General features: G+C 40.8%; 1 protein-coding gene across 1 annotated transcript; it reads left to right on the top strand.

Annotated features, from left to right (window-relative positions):
* Window positions 1-5,760: 5,760 nt before the first annotated feature.
* Window positions 5,761-12,886, top strand: LOC135493520 (minichromosome maintenance domain-containing protein 2-like). Its single transcript, XM_064780897.1, has 13 exons — window positions 5,761-5,883; window positions 6,173-6,233; window positions 6,440-6,498; window positions 6,953-7,053; window positions 7,487-7,764; window positions 8,518-8,622; window positions 9,185-9,358; window positions 9,946-10,338; window positions 10,795-10,978; window positions 11,394-11,550; window positions 11,660-11,802; window positions 12,019-12,202; window positions 12,728-12,886. The coding sequence occupies exons 1-13, from the start codon at window positions 5,761-5,763 to the stop codon at window positions 12,800-12,802; spliced, it is 2,037 nt and encodes a 678-aa protein (XP_064636967.1). The 3' UTR covers window positions 12,803-12,886.
* Window positions 12,887-13,581: the final 695 nt, after the last annotated feature.

Below are 13,581 nucleotides of genomic sequence, written 5' to 3'. Positions count from 1 at the left end.
ATAAACTCTCTCTTCTCTGTGAATGACCATTCCGATGCTTCGAGGACTCCCCACGCACTTCAAACGGGAAAAGTTCTCCATGTGGCTCATGAGCTTCGAACATAGAATTGTCCATTGAGGAAAATAGATCCGGTGAATGGCTCTGATACATAAACTGATTCGTCTTAGAATTCGGTGTTTGCATTTTGTGAGGACTGTAATTTTTGGAATGAGTCCTAACTAAACTTCCTTCTCCCACAGGACTGCAACCTGACCCGCCATTATCATTCTCTTCCCCAGCTGCTAGCAAGAGAACCGAATCTGATAAACACGATAAATTTTCCTTATCGTTCCGAAGGAACTTCTCCGCAAATCGGACAGTTTTTCTAAGACTCTTAATTGTTGGAGAATCAAAAACTGATATATTACTGTTATCTGACATTTTAAGAACTTTGCAACTTGTTCTCAATGGGAAAAAAGTCCTTAGATTCTTCAGTGATGACTTCGGTCGTTTTAGCAAGGAATTTTCAGTTGAATTCAGGACTGGCATGAGTGGAGTTCTGTTTTTACAATGGGCACTATCAATTCCAGTAGCAGTAGACTTCCTCTGCACTTGATTGGAGCTTTTTAGATCACTGGAAGTGGAGGTGTTCCGCATTGACAGAGGAGTGCTGGTTTGATTGAGAACTAGCTTCGATTTTCTAAAGGAGCATTTCCTGATGTTGTTGAGTGGGGTTTTGAAGACAATCCCTGGGCTTTCGCTGTCTGTCAACCCACATACAATTACATTGTTCGAAGCAGCAATCTTCTGCGTGAATGCCACTGGTAGTGCAGCATTAGTGTGTCCAAAATGACATCGAGGCATTCCCTTGCCCATTTTGTCTCCAATTCTCTGTCCACCATTCGATCCCAAGACACTTGGACTTTTTAAAGTTTGTGTTGGACTTGACAACAAATCTTGCGACCAAAGGTCTTGACTTGCTTCATCAAATTGGATCATCAGCTTTTTTGGCTCCAAATACTCCCCAAAAGGCTGTGAATCATTTGTAGCTATTTCCATTTGAATATTGTAGTCTGTCACCACAGGGGCAATGCCATCTTTTTCTGGCGCATCTATAAATCCTACCCCCTGTTCAGTTGGCACTCGATCATATTTATCATTTAGTTGGCTAGCACTACGTCCTAAACCAGAGTCAACCTGAACATTTTCATGTGACTGCCCAATCTCTTCATAATTGTCACATTTTCCAGCATGTTTTTCCAGAGAATGAGATCCCAACACATGAAAAGATTTCGGAGTTGGGGTAAAGAGATCAGACGAAAAATCAAAGACAGAATCCGTAATGCAAGATTTTTCAGATTCAATTACTTTTTCCAAATGTTTGGAATGAGTAGCCAAGTCCTTTTTACACCCTGATGAGCAATCCACAGTAATTTCAACGATATCTTTTGAGATAACTTCGCCAACAATGTCATTCTCTAGAGCAAAAACCTCGTGTAAAAGCTTTGAATCCTCGAATGAACTGCTGCTCATCTCTGAGTCCGACATGATATCATCGCATTTTCCCAAAAATTCATCAATGTTTTCTGACTCAGGTGGAGCAGCTTTGCAGACCCCTCCATTCATACGCGTGTTCAAATTTGCATGCTCACCAACACCACAACCAGTGGTACTGCGCTGGCGAGTATTGTCACCAAGAACAATACTATTGTCACCCTTCACACAAATACCTGTGGAGTCACTATTGTCAAATTTGCAAAGAAATTCATCCAATCGTTCCGATTCCGGAGGATTCAAGTCCTGAACGATGTTGGAAATTCTGTTCAGCCTGTCCTGAGCTATTTCATCATCGTCTTCAGGCATGATGACATAGTCACTACAGTCAGCCAAGAGATCCCACATACAGAAAGTTTCAGGATTCAAATCCTTTGGTTTGGTTTTGTCTTTCAAGTCCACATTCACTGCCGACTTTGCCAGACACAGAGTTAAATTTGGTACCACAGGTTTCTTGAAGTAAGCATTGAAATTTCTACCTTTACAGTCGAGATCATCCAAAAATGGAATTTCTTCACTGAAAATATTATCACTGCATTCATTAGCCATCGACTTCAGATTACTGGTACTTTTCTCTAAAGTGACTGCACCACTTGTATTTGATTTCGACGCGATGGCACAATCTTCATTATCTTCCTGAAAGTAGTTTTCTTTAATCCCATCCTTCATGGCACTGTCACAATCTCTACTGGCATTGGTAACACCAAGAACTGGAATTTCCTCACTGAAAAAGCTGTCCTTACCAATACCAGTTGCTGAACATTCCTTCTGATTATCTTGAATTTTATTTCCCACTCTAGCATTTCTTGCAATGGCACAACATTTACTTGCATTGGTACCACCTTGAATCGGAATTTCCTCACTAAAACTGTCACTGTGCTCATCACCTTCCAGCATCTGTGCTCCTTCTGTACTAGTAGTCTTTCTGCTGCATGCCTTGGATACTGGAGTCACAACACAGTCCTTTGGAATGCAATCATTGTCCATCCCAACTTCCACTGCACCAATGTCACGAAGTTTATTAGCACTGGCCACATCAAGAACTGGAATTTCTTCACTGAGTAAGGGCTGACTGCATCTCCTCACCACCGGCGTACGTGTACATGAAGGCCCCTTATCGTTTCTTACATGTTCATGTGCATCCGCACAAGAGTGTCGTTCTTTTTGACATACATCAACGTCGACAAAACCTACAAAACTATCAAACTGACTTTCCTGACTAAATAAACTTTCACTGAAATTTTCTGTCTGCAGTTTTGATCTTGCGCATGTCTCTGAATCAGAATTCAACGCACAAGTTCTAATCTCAGCACTGTGAATCCTCTTCTCGACAGCAGGGCTTGCTATGGATTCCCGACTGTCAACACTGAACAAGGTTTCGCTAAAAATCTCCGAGGGGATATCAGCCATCGTTGAAGCTCGAGACACACAGAGGCCTCCAGAAAGCCGTGACCATCTGCCCCGGGATCCAACCCGTCCAACTGAGCTAGACTGCCTCTGTAAGGCATAGGACGACTTTGAAATATTACTACCTACACAGGACACGTGACTCTCCTTACTAAAAAGACTTTCACTCAAGTTATCACGCACTGGGATCCTTGACTTATATTTCCAATTAACTGGAGGTAGGAGAAAATTCATACTTTGTCTGGTCTCAACAGATTTTGAAACATCGGTCACGACGGGTACTTGACTGTCCTTGCTGAAAAGTATCTCGCTAAAGTTATCACAATTTTTTGGAATGTCAGTGTTTGATTTGTCATTTTCATTCAGTTCATTTGCACAACAGAATTGACTGTCCTTGCTGAAAAGGCTTTCACTGGCATGACTGGGGTCTTCTGAGTGTAACATGGAAGAACATGACTTGTTTTTATTTCCCTTTTCAACCGAATTCACAGTTAAAGCAGGTATAAAGTGATGCGGAGTTTCAACATTCAAATTTACATCATTAAAACTAGTCGCATTCTTTCTCTTGTACACAGATGCATTACAAGTCATGTTGGACATTCTGGCTACCGATCTCGGTGTAACTCCTTGAGACAAAACGCTCGTCTCAAAACTTGCCAAACCTAATGATAGCTGTTGATTAGAATAATTCACACTTGACATGGATGAAAAATCAAATGCGGACCGGTTATCTAAAATCCTTTGTGAAGCAGTTAAATCGGGATCTTCATCAGGGCCATTGTGTGTTTGTTGTGAATGACACTGTCGCCACGCCTTTTCTGCCTCTGACTTGAGATCAGCATAAACACTGCGGATCGGTTCGTCGATTGTTACAATTTGGTGTGCAACGATACCACACGATGGCGCTGTCTCAATGACGTATTCGAGAGTTCTGCCTTTGGCTGTTTTCGGGATACGGAAACCGAAATAATACTTCTGTCCAATGAGGCGGTCGCTGAAGACTTGAAGAATCAGATCTTGGATTTGGGTGGAGGAGAATCCATTCTGCTGCAGGTTGTATTGGAATCTGAAATTTTGAGAGAAAAAAATAAATAAAAAACATGTGGATTCAATTGGAGACAATGGCTGTAATATTTCAGGGAATTTTGGAAAACAAGTCAGAGAAATCTTTGATATTTCAAAACAATAGCAGTTGTGGAACTTCTCCAAGGGCACCAGTTCATAAAAACTGAACTTGAAGCCATGATTTCCTGATCATGGAACTGGATTTAAAAGTCTCCGTCTTCGCTTTCCGATTGCTCAAGTATCCACCTACATGTACATGTTTTGCAAGGTAACCTCAGTATCATTTGAAATACTTACTGCACAAATTTCTCTGCAGCAGCGCCAAGCACTCTGTCCAGGCAGCTGCCGAAGATTGTGACATCACACTCCGTGCAGCCTTCAGCAATACGCAGTGAAACTCGAAAGCGATGATTGACCTGACAGTTTGGGATCGTCTTTCTGCACTTGGTACACACAAATCTGCGATTGTAAAAATAACATTTTTAGCAATCCAGTGCCTTAAAACTCACTCTTCATACCTGTTATTTTGCCCGATGTGCATTATTTTCCCATTGAAACCAACAATCCAAGCTCATGAACTTAGTTCTTGGTAGAGTTGTTTCAATCCTGACCTATTTCGGCATCTCCCAATGGCCATTAACATATGTTTACTATTAAATTACGGGCCGAGCAAAACATAAAACCTAGGTGGACAGTGATCTCCCACCCCAAAGCAATTACCCCATTGTCTGAGCTCACCACAAAGCTTACCTCCTCTCACCAGAGCTTGAACTATTGTCTTCATGAACCTTAGTGTGGCAGAATGAACAACTCGGATAGGAGATAGGTCCCCCATTCACATCTATCACAGTCGCAAGGATCAGGCTGCGTACATCATTCATTTTGAAAAGCTCACACTATATCACTGGGAGCACCTGAAAAAAGATGAGGAGATGGTAAAACATGTGTCAAGCATCTTTGAAAATTCTTGATGTCTATTGTGCCTTGTGGTAAAAATAGGGTGTTGGATGAATCATTTGTCCGAAAATAGCGCACATACTGTACAGACATCACGTACATTACATAGTCGGATTGAACTAATAGTTCAAATATAGACAGAATACAGTCAAAAAGCTAACTTTGTTATCATTATATTGACGTATTCTAGTTCTTTATACCTTTATACAAACAGCTAGCACCTCAATTGACTCATAAACACCTCAATGTAGTTTCATTCGAAATTTTTAGGAGTTTCGAGTTTCGAAATCGCCGCCGACTAAGCGCCGCTTGCGGGAAGTTTTTAAACTAAAATTGGCCGATTTCGTCTGCTATTTTCTGCTTTCTCGTCACAAACAACATCGTATTTCCAAGAAACCAAAAAAACACCGATTAACAGCCAATATGTTGATACAGTAAGAACCATTTACTTCGTTAGTATACATTATATTATGTTTAGTCCGTCGAAAACCGAAAGAACAGTTAAAGTGAAATACATGAAAAAATATGCACTACGTGTTCCGGTTGTCGGATAACAGGGTATCAATTTCCGGACAACCTAAAAGACCGGCTAATGAAAAAGTTTATTTGCTTTTTGAAGTATCACCTCCCTTAGCGGACATCTCTCTATCAAGGACAACCTCCTTTTCAAGGATACTTGTTTTGGTCCCAAATTGGTTGCTTCCATTCAATTTCAATTTAACCTCTCTAATCAGGACAACTCTATTAAGGACAGCACTTGTCAGTCCCATTGTTCTACTGTATATTTATTTGCAGAGATGGAACCATGCTACTTCAAACTTGATATAGTATCGGCAGCATTGTTGTATTTAGACAACACTGGGTCACTTAAAGACATCAAAGAGAAATGTAACGCTTATCAACCAGACTTGAGGCAAAAGGTAGTAAACATTTAGTAATTTCCTGAAGAGGTGAAACATGGAAAGTAAAGAACTTAATGATATATAATAACATCAATGGGTAACAATTCATACATTGTTATAGAAGTCATTTGCAATGAGTATCATGACAGAAAAATGAGCAATGAAAAATGAGCAGAAAAAAAAAATGAGCTGTCCAAGTTGTCTTGGATCTGATTTCATGAAATGTAAATCATGTTTTAAAAAATCATGCAAAAATATCAATTGCCTATATTCTTCCCTTTCCATTTTCGTTTCTTCAATGCATCAGAATAATGGGACCTACTCCTTCAGCATACCATTGGAGCCAATGGACATCATGGACTTGGATGGTGAGTTCAATACAATGTCTTCAGTCAGTGTTTCAGACTTCCATTTCAGACAGTAAGTTTTACTGGTGTATATATCTTATTATTATTTATATATGTAGCAAGCAAGAATTTTAAATTTAAGGTCTATCAATTCTAGATCTAAGTTGTCAGTACAGAAAATGTGACAGAGTCACATATAAATATAATGTTTCCTTGTTTCCTTACAGTTCAACTTGGCGATGTTGTCCTTCATAACCCTAAGATAGCTCATTATATTTTCCAAGAGGTAAGTTGTTTCTTTGGATCAGGCCAAACAGGCTTCCCAGCAGGGCTCAAGCTGAACTGTCTTACTCAGTAGTCAAACAAAGCTATCTCAGGAGTCCTGTAACATATTTTTAAGTTAACTCAGTTTCAAATGTAAGGGTCCTGGGCCAAGTGTAATACTTCAAAAGACATTTTTCGGGGGGTTATCTCGAGCCCTGATTCCCATCTATCTTTTAACTTCTTCTCTTCCACTCTGTGCAAAAAATAGTTCCTCCGAGAATTCATGACATCTTTGACTATAAAGTATGCCATTGGTAATGCGTGACTGTAAAACACTCCCTATGACTGCTTTCCACTGATTTCAACACTGCCATAAAAATGTAAGGTAACACTGCAACCTGACTGAATCCTGACTGACATCACACTGCTTTTCGGTGAGGGATGTTCCTGTCTGATTTTGTTCTTGTTTTTTACAGGTGGTGTCAACGATTATCACCTCTCTCAATCTGATGCCTGGTATTGAATCTAACCAGATTGTCGTCATCCTAAGGCTCTTGTCCGTGCCAGGTATGCCATGGTAAGTGTCATTCATAATTTTGTCATCCACTTTCTATACAAAATGTGATGGAAACTTAAAAGATCTCCACCTGATTTCTGGTGCCGAATTTGCCAAGTTATTGTTTCTGAGCTAAAATTATCATGACTTGCACCATCTTGTCTGCTAAGTAAAAAGAAGTAGCTGTACAGTTCCTTGCACCAGTGGGTTAAAGGGACTATATAGGCAGCAGCTAGGCAGGCAAGATAAAGTTACACAAAGTCGCCAATAGGGGTCTCTGACATCTCACAGTACGTCGAAATGATTCACGATTGTACGAGGAATATATTTAGTGCTGAATATGACATGACCCAGGGCCCTTACTGTGTATATAAGTCACCTGAAGATGGCCAAATCAGCCCCTCTGCTCCTGCCTATAGTCCCCCTTTAAGAAAAATCTTTGTTGTCGTTTCAGCTACAGATTGAACTCCTTCAAGCATTTTCCACACCCCACTGAGGGCAAACGGTATTTCCAGTTCAGTGGCATCGTGACCGGCGCTACCGTTGTCCATAAATATACGAAAAGTGCAAGATATCGATGTCCAGAAACCAGTTGTCTTGGCAACAGTGGAAGCATGTATATCAGACTTCATGCCCCGGGGGCTAAGGAGGCTCAGACCATCAGGAGAACGTTTCATTGTCAGTATTGCAATGGGACGTTGGAGGAGGATGTGAAATGTCGAGAACTCGGGGGTAGGCAGCAGTAAGGTTTTCCTGTTATAGACTAGCAGGACTGGCAGTTGTCACTCACAAATGTGACTCGCTCTACCAAAACTAGGCGCTTGTCGCATCTGAACTTGACAGGTTGATACGGACTTGTTGTTCATTTCCCTATTGTAGACCTTTTGTGAAATGTGACCAAATCAGTTTGTAATAGATTTCACAAAAGGTCTGCAATAGGGAAATGAACAACAAGTCCGTATCAACCTGTTGAGTTCAGATGCGACAAGCGCCTAGTTTTGGTAGAGCGAGTCACAAATGTGAAAATGAGATTAGTTATTTTGACCATGACTTGTCACAAATTAAAATTTTTATGGCAGAATGGTGTAGGTCAGTGTGAAAATCAATTATATGGGGTATTGTGAAACTGACCTAAAGTCCAACGAGACCCAGCATTCTAGCTTTTAAAAAAACCTTTTGATTCGAATAGGTTTGTTTTTTTTAAACCTTGAGAATGATTTTATGAGCTCATCTCATGATAAAGCTGCAATTCTGCATGTATAACAACCAATGGTCGCTTTTGAACATTTTCGCTTTTGAACATTTTGAGCGCTTTTGAACATTTTCAAATGGAAACAGCGCTTTATAAATTTAACTTTATTATTTCTTAATGGTCCACCTACTTACCATTCACCGGACCTGAAGAATGATTTCCTTTTCAGATAAGATGTAGTTGTCAATATGGTTGACAGTTACCTTGCCTTCATTGTATGATGTCACTTTCAGATAAGATTGTTGTGGATATGGTTGACAGTGGTACCTTCCATCATTCTATCCAGTCCGTGCTAACCACGGGAGTGAGATCTCAAGCAGTAAAAGTTTTTGTCAGAGGTATGATACAACTTTTAAGAAACAAAAGACGGAGTGTTTCTTTTGTGTGAAAATGATACCAAATCATGAATAAGAGGGCTTGGTGTGCTGATTGAGAGATGCAAGAGATATAGTCACAATCAGAGACAATGTAACAATCAGAGACAATGTCACAATCAAGGACAGCTTTGTCCGTCAGCGACAAGTTGTGATTAGATCCTGGTGTGGCTTGTTAAGTTGTTTGTTTTCGGATTTATTTCTAGGTATTGTATCAAGTGTCATTTCCCCACCGTACAAGAATTTCTCAAAGGTCCATTTTTGTTGGCTGTGAAAAATGTGCCTTGAATAATAGGCTCAGATGAGTCTTTTGTGACCAAGTTTTAATGGAAAAAGAACACATATTCCTAAACTTTGCTGACTTGCACAGAGACTGATTCTATGGATGGTGTGTGATTATAATGTCCATTCAAGTAAAAGGTCTTACATGATTGAGGAAAAAATTCACACCCTTGCCTTGCAGAAGGCCAAACTCATGATGTCATATATTCTTGAGATATTACATGTACATACCTTCAACTTGCAGATGAGTTGGTTAATGATGTTGAAATAGGACAACACTATCGCATCATTGGGTTACCAACTTATGAGACATTGAATGGTACGATAACTGTCTCGCTGGAGATGAATAACATCGTATCAACTCGCATCAGCCAAAGACAGACGGGGCTACCGGAAAGGATGAGACTGCTCCATGAAGGTAGAGTTAGTTACTATTAGCCAATTAGAAATTCTCCGATGTTGCATATCTCTGCAAGAGGCTCTAGTTGCCAATTATTCCTCTACTTTGGCTGTCCAAAGGCCCTTCCCTGTTAGTGACCTTCAGTTTATTCGCATACCTCAGCTTTTTTCCTGTCTCTTGGCACATTATGCAAGAACTACAGTAGAACCTCTCTATTAAGGACACCCTCGGGACTGACAAGTGCTGTCCTTAATAGAGAGGTGTCCTGATTAGAGAGATCAAATTGAATGGAAAAAACAATTGTAACCTGTCACAGCAAAACCAGGCGCATGTCGCTCTTAGCTTGGCAGATTGAGACGGACTGTTTGTTCATTTCTCTATTGCCTGCCTTTTGTGAAATATGAGCACATCAATCTCTTCCATTATCTCCGGGTGTCATTTAGGCTCATCTTCTGTGCGACATGTTCCTGGTTTTGCTGTGACGGGTCAAAAGTTGGGACCAAGATTAGTGTCCTTAATAGAGAAGTTGTCCTTAATAGAGAGGTTCCACTGTACTTTTTTATCAGTTCTTATAGAGGTTTCAGTAAAACTTCTACTATTTTCAGATAGAAGAACTTCTCCCTGGAGTTTCGGTCTCAGTCTTGCCTACATGTTTGGAGGAGAAATTTCACCACCTGGGACGTATCTTCACCTGAAACTAGGACTCCTGCTCAGTCTCATTGGTAGATGCGACAACCCAAGCTACAGGATGGACACTCTAGTCATCGGGAAAGACACTGGTGTCTTGCATCAGTTGCTGATGTATGCTGCGTCTTTCTCTGAAAGGACGATAGTCCATTCCTCTGGTCATCATCTGATGGGGAAGGCATTGAAAGATAAGCATTCGTCTGGATCATATTTTGTGGAGGGTGGGTCTCTGCTGTTAGCTAATGGTGGAGTATGCTACCTTGGTGATGTTGGACGATTTAAGAAAAAGACTATGGAGGAATTACAGCAAGGTAGGGTGAACTTCAGCAGATGTTGTCCTTTGAGTCAGATTGAGCACTACAGCACTATCCACACTTACCCTGTGGGCATAGTGTACAACAGACTTGCGAGTTCCGCTGTTTGAAATCTTGGCTCAGAGCTGATACTGCATTATATTACTTGCGTTGAGCAGGACATAACACCTCTCCATCATCTTGCACACGATCTTGTGTCTCTTGCAGCTCTTGCTGCTCTATCTTAGGACAACCCATATTCTGTCTTCAGCTCTTTTGTCATTGATTGTCATTAGTTTTTTTATGGTAGGCCTCTTTTCTGTCTTCGTTGCTGTATCAATCTGCTGAGAGCCTCCCTTGAGGATCAAATTGAATAAAGGTGAAAACTACCCAACATGTCCCTCCTTACGAACAGCCACTGCCTATGTATGACGAAATCAGATTTTGATATCCTTACCATCACATCATTTCCAGCACTGGAAGGTGGAAATGCCCAAGTGACCATTCCGCCAAAGTTCAATGGTGGGCTCCCGGAGGTATTGACGTACCCACTCAGGTGTAAGGTCTGGGCCTACATGGAACCAACGAAGAAGACAAATGCGCAGATGGATGTCCCAGGCTGGTCAGAGATGGATAATGCGACAAGGTTGATGGCTGAGTAGGTTGATGAGATATTTTCAGTATCAGTATCATCACTGCATGGCATAGTGACCCTATTGGATTTGTAACCAAATTGGATTTTTGTCCGAGATACTAAATTGAGTCCACTATAGGCTACTGTCCACCTGTGTGGGATCTTTTACCTCCCCTGGCATTGACACTCAGATACGAGGGACCACAGCTTATAGTCTCATCCGTCAGACCCTCATTAGTTTATTTCATATTGAGCCTTTAATAAACTTGTTGTGAAGAGCCAGGAATTTTAGTTCCTTGAAAGCCACGCCGGTTCATCCAGACATATCCTGGGTTCTCCATTGTTCAACAAGGATTCAGATTTATCAGTAGGAAAAGTAAATTATTTGCGTCTTCGGAAGAGTTATCTCCCAACTCAAAACTCCAATATTTTTCTCCAGTAAAATCGGCATGGTGTACAGCACCGAGACAGACAGTGCGGTTGAGGAGTACGCCAATAGCCTGATATCACATCAGATGCTGATGAATGCTGTGGCTGGTCAAGACAGGGCTGAACCCGCTAAGAAGTATGGCATTGACTTTGAGGAGTTTAAGAAGGTTCGTAAAACACACCAGTCAATCTTATTTGGAATTTCATTGATCATCACTTCCTAAACTGTTATTTAGCAAAGAAAAACTGAGACAACAAACTTATCTGTTATTACAGTTCATCGACATTGCCTCCCAGCAAGTGGTTGAATTCACCGAGGCCGCCAAAGACTTGATCTGCAGATATTACATCAGTAGCAGAAATATGTATGCCACAAGTGTCCAGGGCTCAACCTTCCCAAGAAATGCTGTCCAAGTCATGTAAGGGCCTCAGCTGAAAGTGTTCAGAAGTTGATGTTTGTAATCTGAAAGTTGTTGGGATGGGACTGCAGGCAAATTGCTTGGTCACAGTAAGAACCTGGGAAAAATTCAGAGCTACACATTAGTACACTTTTATCTAATTTTAGCAGTGAAGAAGTCTCCTAGGCTTAGCACAAAGAACATGAAGAGTACAAGTTTTCTCCTATGTAATTTCAGCACCTCTCTGGCAGCATCCCATGCAAGACTCCACCATCGTCCTGATGTGTTAGAAGGAGATGCCGTGATGGCTATTCTCCTTTATGAGGAGTCTGTGGTGGCTAGGCTGGGAATGTCGGCCCTGAGTGTTCAACCTACCCCTCATATCAGAGACAATGATCTGGATGAGTACATTGGGTTAAAGGTAGGTATCAATTTGGGCAAAGTGTTTGGGCTATACATACTTCACGAAATTGGTGGCTTGCATTGGAACTAACTTTTTCCCCCTTGTCCGTCATTAAAGGCATTCAAGCGTGTTGGTCAACCATGACTATCTCCTTTGTCCCTCCACCATAAGGCCTAGTTTCCCCTTATGACATCACCATTTCGGACACTCAGCGCCCCATTCTGGAAAGGTGTATAGAGCTGGTTCTCAGCAAGGGAACATTAGGGCTTGAGATATTTAAGTTTTTTCTTATTACTTGGAGGCTTGGGCCATTTCTCAGCGACTGCTTGGTGCACTATCTGTCAAGATTCTAAGAAGTCTGGAGTGGGAGCAAAGGCAATGGAGATGGGTTTTTTAGTTGTGCTAATCTATTCATCTTTGTAAGCATTTTTGGCATGAGAAGCCAGAAATGACTGTCAGAAGTGTTAGTTTCATCCTTCACCGAGCCTACTGTCGGAGATTGTGCCGATGTTATATTTGACCTCTCTCTCTTTGTCTTTTTAGAATGACAAGAAAATGCAGCAGTTTCACATCAGGATTTTGCGATTCTGTACAACACATGCTGGAGACGAGGAGTAAAGATAATTTGAAATACTGGCCTCCTGACAGCTGGTTTCTTTTAATTGGTGTGCTCTCAGCTTCCTAGACAGTGATATTCAGTGGTTACGGTCTTTCCATGGAGCAGTCAACATTTGGAGAACAGTGTTCTGATGAAGATGCCTTTATTCAGGAGTTTTATAGTTGCAGTTTTACCTGGATAAAATAGCATTTTTTCAATTCTGAGGACATGAGAGTTGAAAAAATGGGATGTTCTGTCCCTTGTCTCTTTGGCAAATGTTAGATTTGTGAGTGTTGTTGAGCTCTGAAACTATTAAAGGAGAGTATGTGCAAGTCATGAGAACTCAGTCTGGTACTATATATTTGCGATAGTATTGAGACAATTCGTATAGTGTACTATCTAGTCATTTCAAAATTGCAAAGTCCTGTAGAAGTTGTGATATTAATATGATTTCTTAATGCAGTTAGTTATATTTGAAAAGCAAATAAATTTTACACTTGTTTCTGAAAAAAATATGATTTGTTTTTTTCTTTGTGCATCCTGTCATTCACAATTTAATGGATCACAAGAGGAATTTCTTCTTTTCTCTCACTCTTTGACGGCAGTCCTTTCTGTCGACAGATATTGTCATCTGTCATCAGATATTGGCCGATATGAATAAAGTCTAGCAAATGCTTTTACTTCAATTTTGTACAGAAAGGGCTAGTGTAAATGTACATGGAGTTTTAGATAAAAGCATTTGCTAGTCTTTATTCATATCACCCATTGTCTGAAGTCACAATGGTGGTCAACAGTCAGG

This window comes from Lineus longissimus, chromosome 9 (assembly GCF_910592395.1).
Source record: "Lineus longissimus chromosome 9, tnLinLong1.2, whole genome shotgun sequence".
NCBI lineage: Eukaryota > Metazoa > Nemertea > Pilidiophora > Heteronemertea > Lineidae > Lineus > Lineus longissimus.
Note: the sequence above shows the minus strand (reverse complement) of the source record. Positions and strands in the feature narration are given on the sequence as shown.